This window comes from Lasioglossum baleicum, chromosome 10 (genome assembly GCF_051020765.1).
Source record: "Lasioglossum baleicum chromosome 10, iyLasBale1, whole genome shotgun sequence".
Lineage (NCBI taxonomy): Eukaryota > Metazoa > Arthropoda > Insecta > Hymenoptera > Halictidae > Lasioglossum > Lasioglossum baleicum.
In genome coordinates, this window is record NC_134938.1 from 12,665,022 (window position 1) to 12,692,501 (window position 27,480).

General features: G+C 41.1%; 1 protein-coding gene across 2 annotated transcripts; it reads right to left on the reverse strand.

Annotated features, from left to right (window-relative positions):
- Positions 1 to 1,519: 1,519 nt before the first annotated feature.
- Positions 1,520 to 27,480, reverse strand: LOC143212599 (uncharacterized). 2 transcript variants are annotated; one of them, XM_076431539.1, is made up of 3 exons: positions 27,344 to 27,480; positions 3,355 to 4,543; positions 1,520 to 3,270 (listed from the first exon to the last, which is right to left on the reverse strand). In XM_076431539.1, exons 1-3 carry the CDS (start codon positions 27,359 to 27,361, stop codon positions 2,873 to 2,875), a joined length of 1,605 nt encoding a protein of 534 aa, XP_076287654.1. In that variant the 5' UTR covers positions 27,362 to 27,480; the 3' UTR covers positions 1,520 to 2,872. The 2 variants fall into 2 exon arrangements, with proteins under 2 accessions (XP_076287654.1, XP_076287653.1); XM_076431538.1 differs by having other exon boundaries at positions 1,520 to 4,543.

Sequence of the window (27,480 nt, forward strand, 5' to 3'; positions counted from 1 at the left end):
ATACAGCCACAATTAAAACAAACCTTCCGATTCATACTGCAGACAGGTTCTAATCTTTTGTGTTTGATCGTTTTTCAATCAGTCTTTGGAAATGTAAATTCACAGAAACGTTTCACCGCGACAGTTAGGGAGAGAAAGTCCCACGAAATGAACTATTTATCTGAAAATCCTGTTCTCGAGTGATTAGCACACAATTGAATGGTAAAAAAGATCCCGGAAGAGGAGAGCATCGAGCGTCCTCGTTGTACTTACTGTTCCGCTTCTACTTTCCTCGTGTCGCAGCAGAAGCTCCTGAAACCAGGTGACCAGAAACAAAAAGACAACACACCAGCGTTCGTTACGATACATCTTTCTTTGATCACGTTTACAAATAATATAAAAACAACTATGAACGCAAGAAACGTTTTCTTTACCGGCACAGTAATGAACGTTACAGGTTGCTAGGTAGCTAAACAATAATGCTAACGAAGAAGTATTTACAATGTGAGTAGACAAAGTGCGTGTCGACACTTCTGCATGGATACCGGCAACGAAAGGCTACGAATTCGATCTGGATTCGCGATCGTGCCGATTCTTCACAGGTTGGATCGTAGTCGCCAGATTGGGACTTGCGTCCCCACTCTACCTCCCCCCCCCACGCTTCCGACCGGGGCCGGGTCACACGTGACTCATCTGGCGACTTTGGGTTGAATAATTTTTACCTCGAGACACCGACTCTAGATTCGTGGATAAGTTTTGCTCCGGATCCGCAATTATGTTCAGTTCCAAGGTGTGCCGATCGCGAGGCCCTAATTTCTTAAAAAATTTCGCCCGTGTAATTAATCTTTTGTGAAACTTGACAATCACCGGCCGGGTGTGTAACGCAACAAACTTGACAATCGGAGGCCGGCCGTGTAATAGAGAAAACGGCGGTGAACAGTCCCGCGCCGCTGCCAGACCTTTCGGTGCGTGTGAAATCTGTTTCGTGTGATCGGCCGGTCCACGCCTTTCGATTTACGATCGCGCCACGGATCTCCGCGGGCATACGTGCGCGCGGCGGTGCACAGCCCCGCCACGGGATCGAGTCGTAGGATGCATTAGATTCGAATCGATTCTCATACTCGCGACAGGGAATGCAAATAGAAAGTTCCCCGGAGTCGAGTAGAATGTCCCTGCGCGGTGAGAGACCACGCCAATGAAAGTTACAGTCACTTTTCTAAGGACGGCCCGGACACCGCACTTCAGGCGGGCTTGCAAAATTTCCCCCCGCTTGCGACACGCCGATACCGCTCCCGATACCCCCTTCCGCGATCCAAATTCTGATCTCAAATGCTGATCAAGTGTGTCCGGACAAATCTGCGATCCAACCGGAATTACTCGAATCGGTTTTCCAAACTCGTACCTGGATATTCGGTGCAGCAGAAACAAAATGGTAATTTACCCACGAGAAATACTGGAACGCAACTGCGGCACCGGTTGCTCTGCTCGGGCTACCCTGTCTTGCGGACGTCGTTTTATGCATTTGATCGGTTCTGTCACGTTTTAAGATTGTACAAAATTTTATTAAACAAAGATTTGTATAATAACGTCATAATTAGCACGAGTTGTGTGGTCGGCAATACATAGTGCTGCTTCGCTTGTGTATATACATTTTCTAATTAATTTCCCGGGCGAGCGTTAATTACCGGCGTGTCTGGGAAAAGTTATCACCGGCCGATTGAACCGTACCGTCATCGTTACGACAGCAAATGTTTATCCGGTTCGATCCTACGTATTTGTGTTTTGTAATCAAACGAGCCGAGTGTACGTGGGCCGGGATCGTGTCTGAAACGTTGCTCGCGTGTACACGGTGGATATTCCCGGCGGTGGTATGGGTGTGGACTGGCGTGTGTCCGTGCGCGGAATCCGCGCGGTATAGCATGTTACCGTGTGGATCGACGCGATGAGAAATTGCCGTGGTAATGTATCTCGTGTACGCGAGTGTTGCGTCAAGTCATTGACTTTCACTCCCGACGATAATCGTTTTCAACGTAAACAGTGGAAAAATGCTCTAGAAATCGCCCCCCTCCCCCTCGACACTCTCGTTATCCTCGCGAGGCCCCTTCGTCGCTGCGCCGTTGGAATATAAATGAAATTTTCCGTTTCTCTCTGGATCGATCTCCTCCCGAACGTAATCCATAAAAGCGGATCAGAGTCTAGCATGACGTTCGCGAGCTCTGAAAAGAACGGCACCCCCTTCTGCAGCTCCGTGTTACTCGAGTACATATGTATATATATATATATATAAATACTTTATAATTACGTTTTAGATATGCGCTAGAACAGCATGCACGAATACCAAGTACTCTCCGTGCCGCGTAAGAAGCAAACTTAGGCTTTAACGTCACACACTTTAGCTACCAGGAGACTTCTTGCGAGAAGCGCGCAGTGGCTCAGCGGGTAGAGCGCGCGACTGCGCGAACTCCGTGATCTCGGGTTCGAATCCCGCTGTCCCGGCACCTTTCGAAATATTCCATCTGCCAGTTAAAACTATGGTGCCCAAGGTGGTTCGGAACTCCCCCACCTTAAACTGGAGTAGGTCCCGTCGCTTAAAACCATAACAGTTGAAGAACCGACGTAAAAAAAAAACAAACAAACAAAAGCCTTCTCGCGAGGCACGGAGAGTGGACCCATCGTAGAATCCGGCGAACCGTGAAATTCCGATCGTTCTCGAGCGACGTTCAACGAAATGTTCCGGACCTGGCACTCGTTGTTGACGGCACAGTCACGCTAGATATATCGCCAATAGCCGCCAGGGGCCTACCGACGCGACGCGGTTCGAACGGTATAAAAAGGATAGTAGGGTGTCCCTGTGAATTGTATACTGAGAAAAGACTCACGATTGGAACATCGATCAGTAACCAGCGGCGCTGGCTCGAAGGTAGTGATCGATTTGACTTGCGGTAAGGGGTGCACCGTTGGAGGACCTCGCGGGTGCGACATAGTAGAAGGACTGGGGTTGCGTCTGGGATTCGAGCAACTGGAGCCTGTGCGCTTGTGCCGGCTGTTGTTGTTGCTGTTGCTGTTGCTGTTGGCGGCGTTGTTGCTGGGCGTACAGTTGCTGCGATTGCTGCAGTAGCTGTGCCTGCTGTTTCCTGTACAGGACTTCCTGCGGCTGGTTGACAGCAGCAGCAGCGGGAACGGTTTGGGCTGGCTGGGCAACCGGTTGCTTATAAAGCGGAGACTGACGCTGGGGCTGCTGGGGCTGTAGCTGCTGCAACTGCTGCAGTCCAAGGTAGGACTGGGGCTGGGCTACGAATGGTTGGAGTTTGTGACTTAGGGTGAAGTCGCCCACGGTTTGGGGTAGTGTCTGATATAGTTGGGTATTGTACTGACCGGTTGAGGGATCGTACACGAGCTCCGACTGGTAGATGGGATCTGCGGCGGCGACAGGTGCTTTAGCTTTCGATGGTTGGGGCGACGCTTGCGCGTGGTGCTTGGGACTGGCGGGCACGCCGACGGTGTTCACGTAACGCTCGAGCTCGGCGGCAAAGTCAAGGTGAGATGCGCTAGCTAGTGTCGTGGTGCGTAGATTGGGCGATACAGTGACTGCCGAGGGGCGGGTGTACGCTAACGCTGCGCGCTCGGTGCTACTCGGGGAGACATACTGGGCGGCTACCTGGGCGACATGGGGTCGGGGAGTGATAGCAACCGATTGCGGCTTCGGATGACGCGTTACTGGACGCCGGGTGGTTGGTTCCAGGGTGTGATAGGCCGTCGAGGACACCGTAGGCTGGTTGCGAGGAACAGGCGACGCTGTCGTCTGGTATTGTGTCGTCGGGGAGGCCAGTCTGTAGAGGTTGGGGTTGGGCGTGGGCGATGGCTCGTACAGAGCCGTCGACGGTGTCACTTGAACGTAGGCCTGCTGCTGGGGCGTTCGATAGGCGCCGCCTCCTCTCAGTTGCGACGGTTTCACGTAGTCGCCCTCGCCCAATTCTTGGCTAGCGTCGTCGTCCAGTTGATACTCCGTTTGGAAAATCGTGGTTGGCGGTGCACGGGTGGTCGGTTGCTGATAGGTTGGTCGGACCGGTCTCGGTACCGGCCTCACCGACGGATAGTTCGCTGGGGCGTTCACATCCTCTTCCTCTTGCTTGTCGGACAGATCGTCCTCGTCGTCCTTAGGCGCGTTAGGGTCGCAAGGGTTGCCGGAAACGTACGTGAATTCTCTCTTGTTGCCGTCGGGGTCGATGTAGCCGTATTTACCGCGCACCACGCAATCGGTTCCTCGAGTTTCCTCCTTGAACGAACCGTCCGCCGCCTCGTAACCGAATGTGAAGGATCCATCGTCGTTGACCTTGTTGTAATTACGGATGGTCTGGACCGGCGGTGGCTTCGACGGGTGCAGGGCGTCCTTCGATCGCGGCGAAGGAAGCGCACGGGTACGCGGTTGGTACACCGCCGGATTGAAGTCGTCCTCGGCCGCTTGACTGTCATCCTCCTCGTAATAGACCTGCGGTTCCGCTACGCGGGGCCGGATCTCCACTCGCTTCGCCTCTATCAGCAGTAGGAAGCATATCGGGATTACCTGCGGAACAGAAATCGTTAAATCAAAACGTGAGGATATTAATCCGTACAAGTGGGTCCTTATGGTTAGCGGTTAGCTGAGTTAGAGTCGATCTTGCTAGGGTAATTTCAGGATACGTTAAATTTCAGGATACGTTAAATTGAATTTGGAGCTTTCAAGGTTTCTCGTTAACTTTCATATCGCTCGGCGGGAACTTTCCACAAATAAGCGTATGCCGATGTTGTCGTATATAATTTCAATAATCATCGTTGAAATCGCGCGCGTAATAACACGGTTCTCTTTACCGCACGCGTCACGCTATCTTTTCGATAGCCATCGTCGTCGATTCGTATTCCGATTTTCCTTTTACAATTTCCTTTTTCGAGACGTATTTGTAGGGATTGAAAAGTGGATTATTGTTGTGTTTTATGGATGACGACGGAACGATTAGAATTCCGGTACGAGCTACAGAGCTAGTGGAGTGGACCGTCATATGTCAGACGGGTCAGAGGCTCGATCGTGCTGGGAGAGAGGGAATTGCCTTTATCACGTCACACGAGTCGTAATCGAAATAGTCGGATTAGCGATAGAATGCAGGCAGACCAGCCTGTTATTCTAGTTTCCAGGCACGAAACCGGATCTGCATCGGCGCGCAGTTTATAGTCAATAGGAAACAGAAGATGGCGAGGAGAGAGCGAGTTTCGCGGATCGGTGAACTCGGGTACGCGCGAATGGTATGTATGCGCGGCTCGAAATTCCTTATCGCTCGCTCGAACCAGGCCCGACGTTCATAACCGTGCAAATGCACAGCCGCGAGGCGGCCCGAGACGTACCGAGGAAGGAAAGTGTTATGGCGATGTCGGTGAAATGTTCCAGCGATCTTCGGGTTATTACCGACACTTCGGCCGGATCGGTTCCGTTCCACGGAAAAATGGCCGGCGTGAAAATATCGCTTTGTTATGTAAAGCGAGCAGCCCGCACATTTCAGAATGCGGTAGGTCGGGTATTGCATGCGAACGTTGCACCCGACCAGTGTCAATGTTAAGTTTCAATTTTTCCTACGGTCGCCACAGTGTGTCGTCCAATGGAAAAAACACCGAAAATCAAAGCGTAAGATCTGCAAATTTATGTATCCTAGAATGTTCGTAACAAAACGTAGTTTCTTACACCACCTTCAATTTTAACTGAATAAATCAATTTGTTATTAAAATTGAGGCTGAAACTTCACTGTCAAATTCCGTGCATTTTTTTAAACATGCGATTTGGTTTTTTAATTTGATTTTTATAGGGTGTGTTTAGTATTGTAATAATCTTTTTCAATCTCAAAATTTTTTCTGAAATAATCGCAATTTTTCCCAATTTTTTATGTTAACATTTATCAACTTTGATTCAAGTTTTAAGAAAAGTACCCCGAGGTATCACCGTGAATTTTTTTTACAGTAATTGGTGAAATATTAAACTTCAATTTCGCGTTGGTTTTAATCTGCTCAAATTTGGTCAAGTGGAGACACTAATAAAAAACCATATTAAGACGCCTGCGCTCGGCGGCTTTCTGCGTAGTCTTCCGAAGAAATTTGTTGCAATTATTTTTGAACGCATGACATTTGATAAGTATTTATGTATGTATTCAATTTTATTCTTATAAATTATATATTTAGGTTTAAAATTGTTTAAATAATTACAACCTTCCAATTGAGTATTAAAGAAAGTACCACAAGGTTCCTTTGAGATTTTGTATTATATTAATTTAAAGCACATTAGACTTGATATAACAGTCGACCTTAAGTGCATAAATATACACAAATGTTAAAAATAGTAGAAATTTATGTTGACGTTGAGACGCGTGCGTTCGCCGTCCACGCTTTTAACGTAGTTTATCGAGTTCCCACTTGAGTCCGCGCGAAACGATCAGACACTATGTTTACTCATTATGTTATTCTAAATATACAGTCTCTTATTTTCAATTGTTTATACGATATCCGCCCTGGTCAGAAGTATCAGACGTGAAACTGGAGCCGAACATAGTCAATCGCAAACGCGTCCAAGTTATTACATAATAATCTGTAAATTCATTTCCTACAGTATTTATGTTTATTCTACATATTATATTTATAATATTCTGTAATAGTATTTTTGTTATTGTGTGTATGTATATCATTTAGTTTATGCGTATTATTTATATAATATGTTCCGTCGCGGAACAATGACGACTTCAACAAGTCCATCAAAAATAACTCAGTAAAAAAAACATCGATTCGTCATTGCATTTTATTTTAAAAAGTATTAAGGTATCATACTTTACTCGAAAATTATATAGTTTAAGTTAGTTATGACTTTTTTCCCGAACGACCATATACTCGACACACTGTGGGTCATTCGAAACCGTTTATATCCACTCTATCAATTCTGTTCGTCTTTACTTTCCGGGACCAAAAATTTTCCTGAGACTTGCATTTTTGGATTATTCTCGTCGAAATCTACGGGGTTGTACAAAAAAAAAGTGCGGAATGTTTAGTCCCAGAAGGAAAAGGGTATCCATTAATTCGCTTTTACTGACACAACTTATTTATATAAGTTGCTTGTCCGCGAGAACTCGCTGTTCTTTCGCACTCGGTAAAAGTAAAAGAGAAACGAACGTACTTGAAACGAGCACTACACTTGTCGCGTTCAGACGCTAGAGAAGAAAAGTACGTCCTTGTAGCATTAGTTCCGGATATCTTTACGACGCCATCAAACTTGCAGAATGTATCTGTTCCTCCAACTAACCAAACCAATGTAATCTTAGTAAAACCAAATCTAGGTGCACGGTAGTGCACCAGCCAAGTTCTCGCACTGCCTCCTTTTACACGAAACAACTTAGCCGTTTTTCAGAGGATTATAACTCGGCACTGGAGCCAGAATACGGCCAAGTTCGTTAGCTAAGAAATACCTCTTGCAATACTGAAAAAAGCGTTTGTAAAAATTAGTTTAAAAGAACGCTATTTAATTTTTAAAGAGTTACATGGAGGGCTAAATTATACAAACTTAGCCATTACTTTTTAGCGGCCAAGTTTGAATAATTAAACCCTCCATGTAACACTTTACACATTAAATACCGTTATTTTAAACTAATTATTACAAACGCTTTTTTCAGTATTACAAAAGGTATTTCTAAGCTAAGGTTGAACTTGGCCGTATTTTGTTTGATCTCACAACTTTTTACGGCCACAGGAACTTGGCTCCTGTTACCAAGATGTTTATGTTGGGTTAATGGACAATTTTGATCAGCGAATTTAGAGGACATCGAAGGGACTCAAGTAGCTAAGGCAAAACCAATGTTCTTCGTCGATTTACATAACTCCCGGACAATTTTGATCAGCTATTTTAAAGGACATCGAAGGGACTCAACTAGCAAAAGCAGAGTCCATGTTCATTATGCGTCCTCACAACTCCCGGCCAATTTTGATCAACGAACTTAGGGGACGACGAAGGAACTCAGGTAGCTAAGGCAGAGTCAATGTTTATCCTGGGTCCTCACAACTCCCGGACAATTTTGATCAGCGAGTTTATCGAGAACATCGAAGCGAACTTGGCCGTATTTTGTTTGATCTCACAACTTTTTACGGCCATAGAAACTTGGCTCTTGTTACCAGGATATTTTTGTTGTATTAATTCTACAACAGGCCTAGCAACATTGTCGCGGCTGCAGAAATGTCTACGCGCCGTGTCTTCAGCTGCGTTGGATGATGAATAGACGGATCTGAATGCAAAATAAAAATGGTCTGAATCGATAGCAAGAATAGAGGAAAAATATATGTTGACATCTTCAATTGTAAAAATACATCAACAATTTTGAATGTCATCTTCTCAATTTCGCTGTAAATGCATAAATATCTGCAGTGATTAGCATATCAAGCTTCTGCTTTTGCGCGAACGTTTCCTTGTAATACTTATGGTTCGGTTCGATCCATCCTTGAGAGGATTTTCCAATTGGAAGCAGGATTTCCCATGGCCGATAGAGTGGCCGTACGTCCTTATAGCAGGCAAGACGTGCTCCCGACTTCCGGTAGAGCGACTCTTGTCAGTGGGAACCGCCCCGGCGCACACGTGTTACGTAATTTCTACTACTCGGTTGACCCGAATACGGGGCGAGGCAGGATTATGGCTGCACGGCGTGCTTACCGTGAGAGATTCAGATTCAGAGCGTCGTAACTCGCCGCTCTGCGCCGTTTCGCTGCACGGCGAGCCACACCGTCGCTTCTGGATCTCCTTGAACCGAGAGCAAATGCTCGCGCAGAAGACAACTGGCACCACGCCTCGCTTCGCGACGACCCACTGGAAAAAGTTGCCGAGTGTCGCTTTTTGCAGCACGCTAAATGAATCACAAGCTGATCTTCTCGGGTGTATCTTGTTATTTTTATTACATCGTCTAGATATGTCTATTTAAATATCTCTGATGAATTCTGCGTAGCCGACCAGTGCGCCAGGTTCCATTTCATGCACTGAATCACAGCACACTCCCACTGTTCATGGAATTCTGCTTGTTACGGTAATTATAAGCCATGCTTCTCTGAACCCGATTCCTTCGTTAAAATCGCTGCACGTTCCTCGGCCTGCAGGAAACACTGTCATTTCAACTATCACTTTCAATGGTTACGCAGGGGGCCGAAGCACCTATAACGGGATTTCCGTTACTTCTACCTGCCAGGCGATTTATTCAGACTCGCCGAAGAGGTATAAGACCTATACATTCGCCCTGACTAATTTAGACACCCATTGGCTAATCCTTCCGATAGCTTTTTTGCATTATGCTCGAACTGGTAAGATGCTGAAGAGTGACAATTCGATAGAACTCCCACAGAAAACCCTCCGAGACAAGTTTCAAGTCGGTACCCCTACCACGAGGGTAGCTGCAGGGTGAACTTCGTTTTATGAATTATACCCAATATCTCAAGTTCTGCTCAACAAAACATCACGAAAAAATTCGTGAACATTCCACCTAATATGTCACAGATAACAGAATTATTTCAGAATTTTTGGTTGCAAGGTCGATTTTTAAAAAAATAATATGTAAATGGTACTCTGAAAACTTCGACATGAAATCGGCAGTTTTGTGTGCTTGAGGAAAAATTCTGAAATAATTCAGTGTCGCGTGTGCTACTAGGTAGAAGGTTTGTGAATTTTTTCGGAATTTTATGTCGAGCGGAACAGAAGAAATAGGGCATGATTTATAAAACAGTGCTCACCCTATAACTACCCTTGTGGTAGGGGTACCGACTCGAAACTTGTCGCATAGGGTTCTCTTTGGGATCCCTATCGAACGGTTTGACCGAAAATCAATTTGGTTTGCGGGCTACACCCTTTATAGCAGCGCAATAACAGCCGCCGTGCAATTAGTTGACCGGTATCGTAAATTTTCAATCGCTCGGTTCCCACACTTTCGTTGCATTTCACTTTATCCTATCTTTCACCCGGTGTTTCCCCTTCATCGTCACGTAACTGCATTTGATTTTTCCGCGAAGACCAAGTGGTAATCGCACCCGTTTCTTCTTGCACGCCTCTTTCCCAACCCCGTCGATGTTTTGTCCGGCTTTCGAAGTTCCTTAAGTGGAACGGGAGAACCGGCAAAAACGTCGGCGATCATTTTTCACACTTAATGCATGTTCGTATATTATTGAGCATGTAACACGGTTTCTGTTTCCAGAGGAACGTATACGTGTATCGGCGGGTACGATTACACGATGCCTTCTTTCGGAATGCTGCGGTATGTATAATAGAACCAGGCGTAGAACCAGCCGCGGAATACGACGTAAGAGAAAATTCTTGCATAAAGCCGAGGCACACGCCTCGCACAAGCCTACGGAAAGCGACGCCCGATTTAATTATTCCAATTCGGATGCATACCAGGATGGTTACGTTTTCCAGATGATACTAGACGGGAAAGGAAACAGTACAGGGTGTCCCAAAAATGTTGCACTACCTTGAAAGGATTCCTGAGGTGATTTGGAACAACTTTTTCCTTTGCGAAAATCTTTTCCGACGCTTTGTTGAGAAGTTATCATCAAAAAACGTGGACCAATTTGAGCGCGGACGGACTCCGCCCCGGCCATTGCCGAAACCCAATGTTTGGTCAGTGTTTTTCGATGATAACTCCGCAACGGAACCTCGGAGAAGATTTTCGTAAAGGGAAAAGTTATTCTAAATCGCCTCAGGAATCCCTTCGAGGAAATGCAACATGTTTGGTACACCCTGTATATCAAGCCGTGTTTCTTTCTCGCCGCTCCGGTGATTCCTGCTCGTTACGTGTGAATTTCCACCGCGGAGTTAGCGATTTATGCGCCACTTTTACTCGATCCGTAATTTGAAAATTAAATAACCCGGGGCGAAAGAACTTTACGATAGAACGGTTTCGTTCGCGTCCCGCGCTTGGAAATTGAATTGTCGGGACGTTGGGTAACGGTCCACATAATTATAACAATTTAATGGAGCCTCTTTCGCAACTGCTCTCCGTTTCCTTTGGTTTTTCCACTGAGAAATTCAACTAGCAGAGTATGTCACCGGAGTAGATGGCTACACGGTATGGCGCCTTCGATCGGTATCGGATTCCATGATGACGACGATAGTATCGACATCGATGGCCGGGATCGCCGGAGAACGCGAGGCTGTCGGAATATTCGAGACGGCTTTGGCACACAGCTTGTCCTTGAGACAGGGAGGTACACGTCGTCGCGGCACTTTCGAACGATACCGTATGCATCATGCTCCCCGAGCGTGCGCCGATTAATTTCCAGTCGACCCGTGATAAAATGCGGCTATCCTTTCTTCGGGTAACGTGTTCCCCTCCGGCTGACGAAACGTCCAGCATCGACTTCCACATGATTAATGAACGTGTCGTAATCGACCGTCGAAGGTCGTTCCCGAATGATCCGGACAGACAATGGCTACTCGAGAAAGAATGCTCCCTTCCGGCACAGTCGTTGACGTCACTGCTTTCAATTTCCAAACCCTGACAGGTTTGAGGCGCGCGCTCTCTCAATTTAGGACAATGTAGAAAACAGTGCTAGCAATTAGGTTAAGATGAATTGAAGTCCGAGACATCGACAAAAACCTGAATGAGAACGAGTGTTCGCGCTTCGTTTTGCGCTTCACTGAATCCGGTGCACCCCTCAAGCCTCCGAAGAAACAGCTCTTTACTGCAATCAGCTTAGGCTACCCGGGACTAGACAAGAAATCCGAAAGGAAGTTCACGATCGACACACTTGTCGATAGAAACTTCATTATCTCTGTAACCCAGCGCGAGAAAGTATCAGCTGCGAGGGATCTATCCATACAATTCCCCGACAATTTTGATCAGCGAGTTTAGGGGACGTCGAACGGACCCAAGTGGCTAAGGCAAGTTAATGTTCATCATCGATCCTCACAACTCCCGGACAATTTTGATCAGCGAGTTTTGGGGGCATCGGAGGGACCCAAGTAGCTAACGCAAGTTAATGTTCATTATCGGTCCTCACAACCCTCGGACAATTTTGATCAGCGAGTTTTGGGGACGTCGAAGGGCTCAAGTAGAAAAAGCAGAGTCCATGATCCACGTCGGTCCACACAACCCCCGGACAATTTTGATCAGCGAATTTAGAGGACATTGAAGGGACCCAAGTAGCCAAGGCAAAACCAATGTTCTTCGTTATTCACACAACCCCCGGACAATGTCGATCGGCGAATTTAGAGGACATCGAAGGGACTCGAGTAGCAAAAGCAGAGTCCATGTTCCTCGTCGGTCCACACAACTCACCGGACAATTTTGATCAGCGAGCTTAGGAAACGTCGAAGGGACTCAGGTAGCTAACACAGAGTCAATGTTCATCATCGTCCTCACAACCCCCGGACAATTTTAATCACCGAGTTTAGGGAATGTCGAAGAGACTCAAGTAGGTAAGACAAGTCAATGTTCATCATCGATCTTCACAACTCCTAGACAATTTTGATCAGCGAGTTTTGGGGACGTCGAAGGGACTCAAGTAGAAAAAGCAAAGTCCATGTTCCACGTCGGTCCACACAACCCCCGGACAATTTTGATCAGCAAATTTAGAGGACATTGAAGGAACCCAAATAGCTAACACGGAGTCAATGTTCATCATCGGTCCTCACAACCCCCGGACAATTTTGATCAGCGAGTTTATAGGACATCGAAGGGACTCAGGTAGCTAAATCAATGTTTCTCGTTGGTTATCGTCGCTGATCATCGGCCGGGCTCAATTAAAGTCGTACGAAACCGTGGTAGTTCCCTGGTTCGTCATGATTACCGAGAACAGAGCGGGCTGGTTCAATGGAAGCGTGTATAGTCTAATGACTCTCCATCTGGCCGGGAAAATCGTGACGCCTAGGCAGGGCTCCTATAATCAGCGTTAGAGCATGCCAGTCACATACAGTGAGAGGTACGGACACATTCGGTCGATCTAGTTGAAAGCAATCGGCCCCGGCCAGGTTCTACCACGCCTTGTCTAGGCCCTCTAGGTCTGACTTTCCAGAGAAAGGAAGAACAGCGCCGCGGCGTAGACCTGTCCTATCTTAAAATACTTCTCTGAGACTATTTTATCCACCAGCTCCATTCCCCTGTTTCCAGGTGTGTGTAATTGTCTAAATCAATTCCACCTACAATGTCGGATTTATTTCACAATCTTCCGATCAAGAATGCACCAAGCTATTATTTTTGCTATCAAACCTGTAACTGGTTAATTAAATCTTGTTTTTATTTTGAAATGTAACATGGGAAGAGCACTTTCTTCGAGACGCCTGTGGTTATTATTTAAAGCGTTTTCAATTAGCGATCATTTGATCAGTTTTGGTTGTGTAAGAGGAGTGAATTATTGTATTTCGTTCAGATTTTATCGTGGCTCGCCTGACTAAAAAAGATTACGATCTCGAACCTTTTCGGCTGAAACATTATCTTATATAAATACATATTGCACAATAATAGCACGATGCAGGTGAATTTACAACCTTTCGAGTACCGCATTAACATTAATAGAAAGAGAAAGAGGGCAACGTTGCGGTCGGCCTGATCAAGACGTCCTGAACTACTCTTTCGAAAGTAAAAGTAAGACTATTGTTTGGATAAAAGGCGGTAGCCGAGGGCAATGTTCCTATTTGCTGCGATTACTTCGATTTATTTCCGCCATGCAGACTTCTACCGGATCAGGAAAACTATTATCCAAAATACTACACATTCTGTTTACGTTGCCAGCGACCGCCATTTTTGATCGACTCTCTCGACTAGAACGAGCCGGTTAAAAATATTTGTTGGAATTTATTTGGAATGTTGGATTTTTGTTTGATCATCAGCTACAACATTATGAAGTAAAAAATGTATAGTGATTTTTAATAACTCAAGGTGACCTTGATGTTTTGTAAAATACACATTTTTCAAGGAATTTTGTTTGGCTTTGGAAAACCATGTTCAGTTTTCAAATAAACAATGTTCATAAAATGAACTTTAAAAAATAATAATTCCTGAAGAAGGATGAAGGTGAAAATGATTCTTACGACATCAGGAAAACTACACTGAAAATATTCCATTTGGAACTGAAAAGATATTCTATGTCAAAGGGAAATACATTCGACAACTTTCATTAGTCCATTAAGAATTACTTATTTAATAAATGGCGAACTTCAATCTAAATTTTTAATATACGCATTTTTTCAAGGTACAAAAATGCTCTTCATCTCGAAACAAAATTTTTGTAAAAATATTAAACAGGTTCGATATACAAAAGAACGAAAATCCTACTCAGAAAATGTTCAATTTCAAATGCTTGTTCTAATTATAATTTTTATTAAATTGAGTAAGGCATAGATGCATTAAATAGCGACATGAGACAAAATCATGTTTGTATGCATTTTCAAGGAAAAAGAATGCTCTCCATCTCGAAACAAAATTATTTTAGAGATATGAAACAAGTTCGGTTCACAAGAGAACAAAAATCATACTCAGGAAATTTTCAGTTTTAAATGCTTGTTCTAATTACAATTTTTATTAAATTGAGTGAGATATTAAACATTCAATTCATCATACAAAATCATCTTTCACCAAACGGACTGATCGGCCGGACCAGTGCACCGCAATACGATCGGGTGGGCAGCTCCGGCGAGCAACGCGCCAACAAACGGCCGCTTTCACGGTGAAGGTAAACCGTTGCCTTTGAGAGAGACAAAAAAGAATCATGGCACCGGTAACTGGTCACATTTCGCGAATTGCATTCTGGGCTGCAGCACATACTAGGCGTACGCGTAACGCATATCTGATCTAGATACGGCGCGAGGAGAACCATGCGTTTGATTATATCGTGTTTCAAGCGAGGAAGTAGTTAAAATGTCTCGGCTAGACTTTCCTCGCGAGTATTTCCGTAGCGGAAGCTGGGCACGATCGATGACTCGCGTCAGATTAATTTACTCGCCGACGTATTTTAATTAGTCTCACGGCGTAATGAAAGGACGTCCCGTCGTTTCTCCGGCCCGTTTAACGAAGAGCAATCTCTCAATGTGCGTAACAAACGTCCATAGCATACTAAATTATCGGACTTGTTAGCTAACGGGTGAACTCAGAGTCCTGGTGAAACCGGAAATGCTTTATAAAATTGTATCGAACTTCGATACCTATCTCTTTTTTTCCGTTGTTATTTTCTTTCCCAATTGTTCATTAATTATCACGTTCGCTACCAGCATTTGTTTCGTTGCTTATCTTCTTTGTTCGAAAGGTTTATTAAATGCAACGTACCCAATTTTGAATTACCAAAACAGTACAGCAGAAGAAAGTCACAGATTCTCTGAAGATTATGCATTCTACTGTGACTTTAAACAACGAAGTGCATAAAATTAATTTGACTGGTCACGCCAATAACGACAATTTAAAAGATGTGTTTGGTCAACTTGTATATGGTAAATTGTATACGCTCCGAACATTTCATTGAAATTGGTTAAGTGGTTTACGAGTTATGAACGATCAAAAGTGGTAAAAGGCCGAAAATCTTGAAAAATCGCAATTTTTACCAACTTTGATCGTTTACAACTCGTAAACCAATTTCAATGAAATTTTCAGAACGTATACATACAATTCATACGAGTTTACAAAACACATCTTTTAAAGTTTCGTTATTGGTTCTCAATAAAAAAGTAATAAAACTCAATTGTTACTATTTTTTATCGCAATTCCGACCGAATGCATTTTTTCAAAATATTTTTAGACGTCATTTACTAAACTAATTCTTCTAGCCTTACAGAGAAATTCAGGTCGTTTGGTCCATTCATAAAAAAGTTATTCTGATTTAAAGTGTGTTGAATTAGTTATGCTCCTTACTGTATATACATATTAATAATTATAATATAATTATAAATTAACTTGATTTATTTAGTACAGACAAACACTAGAAAATATAGAAAAACAAAATCAGTTAAAAGATAGGTAGGAACATTTGAAGTAGAAGAAGAAAAGTGGAAGAGCAATTAGTTTTGTAATAATCTTCCAAAGACATGGAAGTTAATTTCCCCCATGTAATTAATATTATAACAATTTAGTATAAAATCTCAATAATAATAAATTTTCATATTAATTTAATATTATGTTTAAGTAATATTATTTTTAATTTTTATTATTTTTATTAAAATAATTTATTTTCATATTAAAGTAATGTGTTATCTTTAAATAATATTAAATTATCTATAAAATTATTTTTACAATTCTAACATTATTCCCCTTCAATAATATTTCCATACAAAATTAATTTTTTTCAATTTGTTAACCTCAAAGAAGCTTCCTCATTTTTTTTTTTATTATTTAGTGTTTTTAATGCACCAAATAAGTTATTATTATTACTTTAAAAGATACTGTTTCCCCGAGTTTAAATGCAAGACATACAACAGTACATGGCATATATTTTTGAACGTTTTAAAGATTCATTGTGAACATTAAACAACATTTTTAATAAACGTTCCCCCGTTTGGTCTACCAGAAAGATATGCGAAAGTAGCGCGGCAGGTGAATAACTCGAGGTATATTTCTCAAGATCTCCAGAGGCTAGTCGAGAAAGAGGGTGCTAGAGATGACACACGGTGTCGTCCCGTTTCCCGGCTAAATGTATCCGCCGGAAGCAAAGGAGACGTGAAAGGGTTCGCGAATTCGAATGCGAACGGTATGAGCGAGCGCGGCGATTGTTCGTCGCGTAAGGTCGTAACAAATATTTGAAAGTGTAAAGAGCGAAACGTTCCCGTTGAGAAAACCAGGGCCTGGCCAAACGAACGGAGGGGAAAAACCGTTTAGACTCTAAATATGGCTTCGCGCGGAACAGCGAGAGTGAATGTGATTCATTTCGTATGGGCGTTGAGGACTCGGCCTTAGTATACAGTACACAGTACTATACGAGCTATGCCCTTGTCCGAAGCTATTCCCCTGAATTTTTCCTGCATTCCATCCGGCTGGAAGTCAGAATCCTATACCGTTCATTCTAGAGACGTTTGTTACCACAATGAACTTACATAACCTTTAAGATCACTCAATTATTTACTAAATAATTTTTTTTTCATTATTTATTAAATAACGTAAGGAAAAGCCGTAAGGGGAAAGCGGGTTTTTTAAGGTCCTCATGTTCTCTGTAAATAGAACTGTATTTTACTAGAGTATTGCAACACTAGTGAATCCAGTATTACGAAACGTTAAATTTATTTCTTTTATTTCTGCCTTTTTTTACGGATGTGGGGGAAAATACATTATGTATACCCCAGAAGGGGCTAGTGTGGGACTTTTATTTCTGCTATTGTATGACCCTGAAGACCATAGTATACTACCTGGTTGAACTATCGACATTGTATATGTGTGTTACTATAATATACATATATGAGCCAAGTCCATTTAAGTTTAAATTCAGATATTTAAGAGTTATCGTACTCCTTAAGTGTATGTAAGTGTATCTAAGTGTACAATTCCTATGAAAATAATAGCAATTATTAAGTGAATAATATGTGTCTTCTTACCAAGAATGAACTCTTAAGCCACTTTCAAAATTGACAACTAGATTTGTCAGAAAATTTGAAACAGCCCAAGTCCGTTCGATATACATAATTTGAAATGTTTTGATATTTCATGTGTTTGGTCAACTCGTATAAATTATATACGCTCCGAGAAATTGGTTTACAAGTTATAATCGATCAAAAGTGGTAAAAAGTCCGAGAATCTTGAAAAATTGCAATTTTTACCAATTTTTATCGTTTATAACTCGTAAACCAATTAACCAATTTCAATGAAATTTTCAGAGCATATATAATTAATACAAGTCGATCAAACAGATCTTTTAAATTTTCTTTATTGGCCAAGCTAAAAAAGTTGTAAAAATCAATTTTTTCTATCGTTTTTCACAATTTTAACCGAATGGATTAGTTCAACATATTTTTCAGACGTCATTTACTAAACTAATTCTTCTAGCCTTACGGAGAAATTGAAGTCGTTTGGTTCATTCATAAAAAAAGTTATTCTGATTTGAAGTGTGCGTGATCAGTTTTGCTCCTAAGTGTATGTACAAATGAATGTTCATTGCTAAAAACCTTGAGGTGCCTTATCATTTTGACCACCAGTGTATACTTTAGTTTTGGGTAATATATCCCGGGGAAAAAGTAGGCAACCCTCCTTGTAGCGCTGCAGGTTTCAGAAACTCGGGAGAAATCCGAAGGTTGTCGGATATCGATAATTCGATCGTTTCAGCGGAAACGATACGCGGTTAATCATTGTTCGAGGCGTTTTCGTTATTGCCCGATACCTGCAAGCTTGACAGGGGAAAAAAGGTTGCTATCTAGCATCGATTAAGGAAGCATTGGAAAATTAGATATCGGTTGCACGAGCACACGTTGTATCATGGCGTCGCGTCGCTCGCCGACCAACCGTGACTACGGTTAACCCTTGCCTTGCATTTTCACTCTCGCCGTTTCTTCCACGGTTTCCCACACTCCGTTTTGCGTTTGGTTTCCCACATTTCACCGGTAAACGCGTGTCAAAAATTTCTCGCAGCGCTCCGCGTAGAACGCCCTCGTATCTACTGATGCGTATCTCTACAACGGTGCAAGAATTCGCGGCTGTTTTTTTTTTACCACGAAAGCGAGCTGTCAACCGCTTTCAACAAAGAACTCGCGAATACGCTTATAGCGTCACGGAAAAAGTCGGAAACACGCTCCATCGACTGTACTTTTTATTTTCCCGTGGTTCCCCGCGCGTCGACACTGAAATATAATTCACAGATGTGAAACAGTTAGCATAAAAATTTAGAATGGCTTTCCACCGTTTGTATCAATTATTTAAATACCTGGAAATTGTTCTTGCATGTTATTTACACGGAATTGCATGATTATACGATTGCCGATTTAATTTGCTCGCGATATTATCTCTTTTATTGGTCTCGTTTTTGTTTCAGGGGAACCGTAACTTGTTGTCCCGTGATTAATAATTTCCGATCGAACAACCGCGAGTTGCCAATAAACTTGTGAAAGCCTCGCTCGCAATTAGTTATAGTTCATTTAAAATCTAATTGAGCTACAAGATTATTCCGCGGACCACGGAGGAGTACAGTACGTCGGAAAAGTGCTGGCGCACTCTCGATTTCTACGGTACATTCACCAGCAAAAGGTCGCAAGTTTGTCAACGTCGCACGCAGCGATATTAGCCAGGCACGCACATGATCATGTCCTGTTTCATCGATACGGTTAGGTGAACTAGTATTAGGCTTTTGCCTGTACATATAACTCGACACAATCTAATTTTGCAAAAACTTTAACAGCTTATATTTCGATAACTATTTGGGCTGCTCTTCACTTTAACGGACTCAAAATTTGTGCTTTTCCTTCAGATCGAAGTTTCGATCCTGTAGGATCAATGGTTCAGGAGTTATGCTTGCTTAAAATTGAGCAATCTGCAGTGTTTTTGACAGATAAGGGCGCCGCCATATTGCTTTGTAGTGACGGTCGCGAGCCGCTTACTGAGCAGAATAATTAATTGGTTGGTGATTAGGTCGGGGAGGGAGGCAACGACAGCAAACCAATATGGCGGCGCCGTTATGTGTCAAAAACACTGCAGATTGCTCAACTTTAAGCAAGCATAATTAATATACTATTTGTTTGCGAGGTGTGGTTCCTTTCAAACTTTTTCTCTTCTCGATGAGTAGAAGATATTGACGTAAAATCGAACTTTAACAACAATTGTCTTTGTTACAAACAATGTTGCAAGCTTCTTTCACAAATGTCCACCGATCCACAGATCCATCCCTACGACGGATGACCATTACTTTTTATACACCCTGTACAGATTGTTCCGCCGATATCATTGCTCCACTATCTTTCTTTTTGTTTTGGGCGCTCATGCGCGAGAAAACATGGCTAATATCTCGTCACACACGTTCATAACGAACCGATGACTCGTTGCACAGCCACGGTGCGATAGGTTTCGGTGTCGATCGCGAATCTTCTACATATACTCTCCGCTACATATCTTCGCTCTCACTTTTTCTTCGGTCTGGCTGTCTAATGAGCCTGTTCCTGCGAACCCGTGCTGAAACGGGAAAGCGCGTGAGCTAAAGACGCCGTTTATTGGACGCCATAGTGGTGGACGTACCGTTTCGCGTTACACCGGTTTCCTAAAGCTTCGGCAGAAACACGCCGGACATATTTCAACATTTCCTACTTGTCGAGAAACGAGGACGCGATCACCATAATCACAAAGACCAGCTGTCTCGTTGAAATCGAACCATTTTTCATATTCTTCGTGCAACACTACGTATTTTTACGTCCGATAATAGAATGTTTATTATACGGATTTTATGTATTTATACCAGAAATGGTCAAACATAAAACTATGAAGACTTGGTAAAATTATTAAAATAGAAAATGCATAATTAACTTTTGACTCTTACGATCGACTTGGACCATCTCTGTTTTACACAAAGTATTTGTAATTACTAGCTGCGGACTTTATGCATTTTTGACGAAAATTGTTATATTATTTTCTACAGAAAATATATTTTTATCTAACTCCAGTCCCTCACAATAGTCTTGAGCAATTTTCATATTGCACAAAGTATTTGTGATTACTACCTGCAGATTTTATGCATTTTTGACAGAAATTGTTATATTATTTTCTATGGAAAATATATTTTTATTTAACTTTAGTCCCTTACAATAGTCTTGAGCAATTTTTATATTGCATAAAGTATTTGTAATTACTAGCTGCGGATTTCATGCATTTCTGACAAAAATTGTTATATTATTTTCAGTAGAAAATATATTTTTTATCTAACTTCAGTCCATTTTTTAAAATTTTATTTTGCATAAGAATCCATAGTCTAATAATGATCGTGTGTGCTAAGTTATAATTTTGATGGTTGCTCTATCAAACGAATCGCTGCCCGATAAAGGGATAAATCGCCGTCGGATTGAACGAGCAAAATGATCACCCGACGCTAAATAATCCCGTTAAAATGCCCCATTAATGGCAACATAACCAATTAAGCCGAAGGACTGCTGTGGCAACGGCCGATCTAATTGTTTGAATTTCATTAAGGGACTTTGTGCAACGTTTTCGTTGTGCAATGAGAAAAAACGATCGTAAACCGAGCTTTAACAACGACTAATTTGCAGCTGGGCAGCTCAGGATCATTTTTGCAATTCGCAGGAAACATTGGTGCCCGCGTGGCGCAGGTAGAGAGTGCAGGCAGCGTCGATGCCTGATGGCTGATGGCTGCTTATGCCCGACGAAAGCAACCGTGATTTACCCCCGGAGTCGTACGTATTAGCCGCGCTTTCGCAATTTATCGTCGGACAGTTTCACCGCCATTGGTTTCTAACAAGAGACGAAACTGGGTCTCCACGCGCGACGCGACGACGCGTTCGAAACCCCGACGCGACCACTCGTTATTACGTCCGAGCACGTTCTGTCCGGTTCCAGAGTGATGATCCTCGTGATTCGATCATGTTCCTTCCCAATCACGCTGATTTTTATATATTATTATTGGCACGCGCAATTTAAAGCAGTGGACATGTTAAAAATATTTAAGAACATTAATTAGTTTCAGGTTGATAAGATGATTAAAAAAAGAATACAATTTCTGTTTGGCCGCTGTGTTCTGCAATCAATGCGAACATTTTTTATTTTGCATGAAGATCCGTAGTCTAATAATAATAATTCGCAGAAATTAGTTGGGTGAAATATAAAACAGTTACAGATTAGAAAAATTCATGAATATTGTAACGAAGTCGTTAAGGGATGAAATCAATTTTTATTTTATTCCTACTTCGAGCAATCAATGCGGAATATTTTTATTTTGCATGAAGATCCGCAGTCTAATTATTATTTATCGAATATACAGTAAATTCTCTATCGACGCAAAAAGGCCGTACACGATAAACGCAAAAAATGTCCCCTCCACTATAGTAATCTGATCTCGACTCGGTTATATCGATGTGAACCACTACTAGTGGCACTCTTCTGATTAAAATAAGACCACACACGGTGTAATTTCGACTGTATTTAGTGGTTTAATTGACGATGAGCCTTCCGGGCGCAAGGAAGGATAGCGTATGGGAAAGAAAGAGACGTGGAGAGTCGCGCTGTCCTTCTCTACTTTCGGCTCGGTCTTCGAAGCTCAAACAAAATAGTGTCCGTCTACGAACTTTGCAAACGCACCTCTCGAATTAATATATCATATATCGAATTTAAATATTTCGTAGGCAAATACAGATATAAATACACGTGTCATTAAAATTTTTTAAAATATTACCGGGTGATCAAGGTGCTATATTTCATTCAGAATTTTACTTTATTGGAAACCTCTGGCCAATATAGTCCGGTGTGAATCACATTCGTTTTCATTTTGTCAAATGTTAAATTAAATCAACGGCAAAAGACAGCATTGAAGTTTATTAAAAAATGTACTGGACGTTCCTCGAGTATAGACTTCATTAGAATTAGACGTGCCATTAGAATTGAATACTTTAGACAGCGGATTTTATGCATTGAAAAATGTGTAATTTGAAACAGTAGAAATATTAGAAGAATTTAGAAATACCCTTATATTATTGGGTTGGCAAGAAAGTAATTCCGGTATTTTAAGGTGAAGCCCAATTTTTTTATTCAACCAATGGACTTTAATGAATAAGATATTTTCTCTTTTGTTGGATGATCTTTTACACCAAAATGAATAAATAAGAAAATATTTTATTGATTAAAGTTCATCGCTTGAATAAAGAATTTCAACACATCAAGAAAGAAAATAAATTGCTGTTCCAGAGCGGTGTTACCCGTCTGCCTATGTAACCGTGATAATTGTTTCTAATTTTATGGCTTACAGGTTTCAGTAACGAACACTGTTTTTTGCGCCATTAAACCAGCAGTTCCGTTAATAAAAGAGATCCGCGAGGTTTACGTCAGCATGCAGCTAATTACGGACCTTTCTAGCTTACATTGTAAAATTCCTTTTCTCGTTATTAATGAATTTTTCATTAAAACAGGGCGGAAATTGCGGCGGCGCGCTTGACGTAACGGAAAATCGTCGATCGATTTCGGAATCAATTTCGAACCCTCGAAGGTATTAATCTAATTAATTCCACGATACAATAACCGTCTGTAATAAATAAAGTCTAGTTTATAGACTGCCGGGTAAAAATACTGAATGACGTAACTCTGTACAATAGACAGTATCGTAGAGTGAATGAGAAATAAAACTGCGGTAGTTAAAGGAATATATGCAATATTCATAACAACGTGTAACGGTGTATTGGTTCGGCCGCGTCCATCCACCGTTATTTATGACCGACCGGCCGAAGTAAGACGAAAGTGAAAAGCCTATCGATCAATTTTCACTGTAGAAATCGATCCATAAACTCGATGATGTAACGCGTTTAGTGGGTTCGAAAAATAAAATACATAACTACATACTCGAACAAGGAGAGAATACGAACAGTTGCATTATTTTGCAGATAAATAAATATGAAATGCCGACCGCAATCAATTATGCAAAGTGTTTATTCGATAATAAAATTCTCCATAAAAACGGGTCCGGCCTGGGACAATTATCGAAAGTAGAAAATAACAGCGACGCTCTAGGGCCTCTACACCAATCCACTGATCTAAAATAATCTACAATAATCCAATAATAGAACTTTATTTTCCATTATTTTTCTATGGGACTTTCGTCAACATATCGCACCCCCGGAAGAAAAGTGACACAAGTCAAAAAGTGGCAATTTTGAGGGTGTCATTGAAAGATATATGTATGAAGCAATTTATCCAGCTGAGGGAGAATTTAAAAGAAGCTAAAATTATTTCAATAAAAGTTTTACAGTATTCTTTAAGTTGATTTTTCTCAGATATTGCATTCTTGCAACACCCCCTCAGGAAAAGTGACACAAGTCAAAAAGTGGCAATTTTGAGGTTGTCATTGAAAAATATATGTATGAAGCAATTTATCCAGCTGAGGGAGAATTTAAAAGAAGCTTAAACTATTTCAATAAAAGGTTTATAGTATTTTTTAAGTTGATTTGTCTCAGATGTTGCAATTTTGAGTTGTGTCACTTTTCTCGCGGGAGTGCGATCTTCGTGGCATTTTTCTGATTAAAATCATACGAAATGTGACGCAATTCCGATGATACTTGAGGAATGAATAAGGAAAGTGTCGGACGCGAAGGAGGACAGCGTATGGGAAAGAAAGAGACACCGAGTGTTGCGGCCGCCGGAACAGTTCGAAGGCCTGTTCATACGTCCTTCTTGCGTCCGACACTTTCATCGTTCATTGCACAAGCATCGTCGGAATTATATCACGTTTGGTATCGTTTTAATCTGAAAAATTTAATACTATTTTGAGGGGAGTAATAATGAATCATTATTAAAATAATTAGTTTTATAAAAAATTTAATGAAGACGCAACGTTTCAAATTGTTCCCATAATTCACAAACCAATATCGACACAGCTATTATTGTTTATAACATTCGCGATCGGTATCTAACAGAGCTGTTAAACGCCGCAATTACGGCAGCGGAATTAAACGATGTTTTATCAGCGCGCAAGAACGTCCGAAACAGGAGGTTTCATATACTAAATTGGTGAAAGCAGCTGCAACTCGTTAGTCGCTCTATGTGTCGATCCCTGGACAGTTTCTTGCGTGTCTTCGCCGATAGAACGTTAAACAATTCTGCGCTATTAGATGTTATTAAGTCTAAATTTATGGGCGATTTATCATTACGCGTCGTAATTCCATTCTTCAATGTTTATGGAAATTATTACAACATCGATCGAAGTTAAATTCGCGTAATAAATTGTACTTGTTAAATTTGTTGTTTTTTTGACCAATAATTTCGTATGTTAATTAAACAAACAATGTTGTTGTCCACGATGGAACAGGAAGCGACATCGGAGAGGTAGAATTGAACTTGAATTATGAATGCTTTCCCTCGGGCAAACAAACGTCACAAAAGGAACATGTAGAAATCACAGTTTTACTCACGTTTTTATACATACGTGTTCCCGCACAATTAATTGTTCGATCTCACGCGCGAAGTTCATAAGTGAAACCGGCAGCTGATGAAAGTTCCCACAGGAATTATGGAGGAGAGAACGGCTCTTTGAATATAGGAGGAAAATACCGTATCGTTAATTATGATTAATTTTCTATGAATGACGACGACGACGCGCGTGTACGAAAGGCGACACAAAATTGCGACACGACCCGTTGCTCCATATACATACTTGTTAATTCATAACGAACCTCGGTCGCATCAGCTGGAATGCGTAAATGGAACGGAAATTAACCAACGGTCCTCTGCTTATAAATTCAATTCTATAGCCTCGAATGAAATTTCCTCGTTCCCGTTCATTTTTCAGAAATTTAATCAAAATCATATCTGCGCTTTATTTACTAATGGGCGGGTAACCCGCCTGTTACTAAATAAAACTAAATAAAAATACTATTTAATAAATATTAATTTATAATTACTAATTGAAACTAAATAAAAATACTATTTACTAAACATTAACTTACAATTACTAAATGAAACTAAATAAAAATACTATTTACTAAATATTAATTTATAATTACTAAATAAAACTCAATAAAAATACTATTTACTAAATACCAATTTATAATTACTAAATAAAACTCGATAAAAATACTATTTGCTAAATATTAATTTGTAATTACTAAATAAAACTGAATAAAATTGAAACTCCATAAAATTTTAATTAATCTTTTCAAATGAATGCGAACGAGGAAATTTCATTCGACGCTATGAAACTCAATTTATATAAGCAGAGTTGGTTAATTTTCGTTCGCCCCCAGTTTTATTATCTTCTAAGTTCGAAGAATTTTATTTGCAATTAAGTTATATTTATTCTGAACGAATTAAAATTTCTTCACTGGAGTGAAAGTGAACAAGGAGTAGCAATTTGAAGATGCGTACCAGCTGTTTTCTAATTTTCTCTTTTTTTTTTTAAATATTATGCATTGGAAAATGGTGTTCGCGACTGATTTTATCGTGGAATTCACAAGGAGTTAGAATGCGTACAAAGAGTTCTGATACATCGTTATTTATATGGGAAAAATGGTGATGGAGATTACTCTCTTGTACACAGCTATCTGCGAGAACAATAGATTCATTTTTCATTTAATTAGAATCTAGCTGTTGCTCGTAAGAAGACTTGCCTGACCTACGTTTGTTAATAACAATTTGTATACTAAATTATTCAGGAAGACTTTTCTCGAATATTTATTCGAGTTGGAGAGAAACAATGATTATAATTTGTATAGAGTGGAATATGAACGTTGAATCACTGTACGACGTTGTTTCTAACACACTGTATAATTATTGACACTGTGATACCAGCACAAAGTCGTCGCTAACCCGGCATTCAAATCACCGGCTGGCGTCGTGTTGCTACCAAAAACACGGCGTTTGTAGGCGAAACACAAATTGTACATGAACGTGAATCACTTCAATTTGCCTATCACAATGTGACACTTGTAGCAATTGGAAATTTACAGATTTTATTCAATGTAAAAATTGCGACCACTAAACGAACCACTCCGGTGTCGTCATTGTTTTTCATTGTCCTCAGAGTCCTAACAGGCTTTATGCGAACGAAACTAAATGTAGCTCCGAGTATAATATTAATGAAGAATATATATTTGCAAATCTTCATGCATTAAAATTTGATTCGTATCAAATCTGAGAGGACTCGTGCAGAATCCAAATTACTCAAAATGCGTTTAAATGCTGCAAAAAAAGTATTGTAATTTAAAATTAATTTTAAATTCGAATTGAAAATACCTTCTAAAATTTAAAATTATTTAAATTGATTTAAAAAAAATTATTTAAAACTATTAAAAAAATTATATATTTAAAACTATTTTAAATTAATTTTAAATTTTAATCCTCTGGGATTTGATCGTCTAGATAAAGATAAAAAAATATATGCACCACCATAGAAGCATTTGAAAATCAATACACCCTAAATGGAGTGTTAATAATCAAAAAACGAATAAACTATTTTGTGTAAAAACTGAAGTGAGCTTCTTAAGTAAAAATTTCGCAAGTCTATCAATAGAGTAAACCCTCCCGATTGTTTTACAGTGTTTAAAGATAGAGTGCGTGAGCGTCTAATAGCTGGGTCCGTTGATAACAGGGGACAGAGCGTAGAAGTATGAAAAGAATGGAGCGCGCGACCCACCCTGGCCAGAAGAAAGGGACAGTGAAAGAGTGCGGAGCCGAAGCGGAATAGTAATTGCAATTGAAATTGAAATTGAGAAGACAAAAGGCAGCCTACATACCACAGTTATAATCCTCATGGTGCACGCGTCTTGCAGGCGTGGAGGTAAGGTAACGAGTAGTCGGTGAACGATCCTTCGAGAGTTTCACTGAGAGAGTGCAGCGGTATAGTACGGAGCTCGGTCCTTTATAACCTATA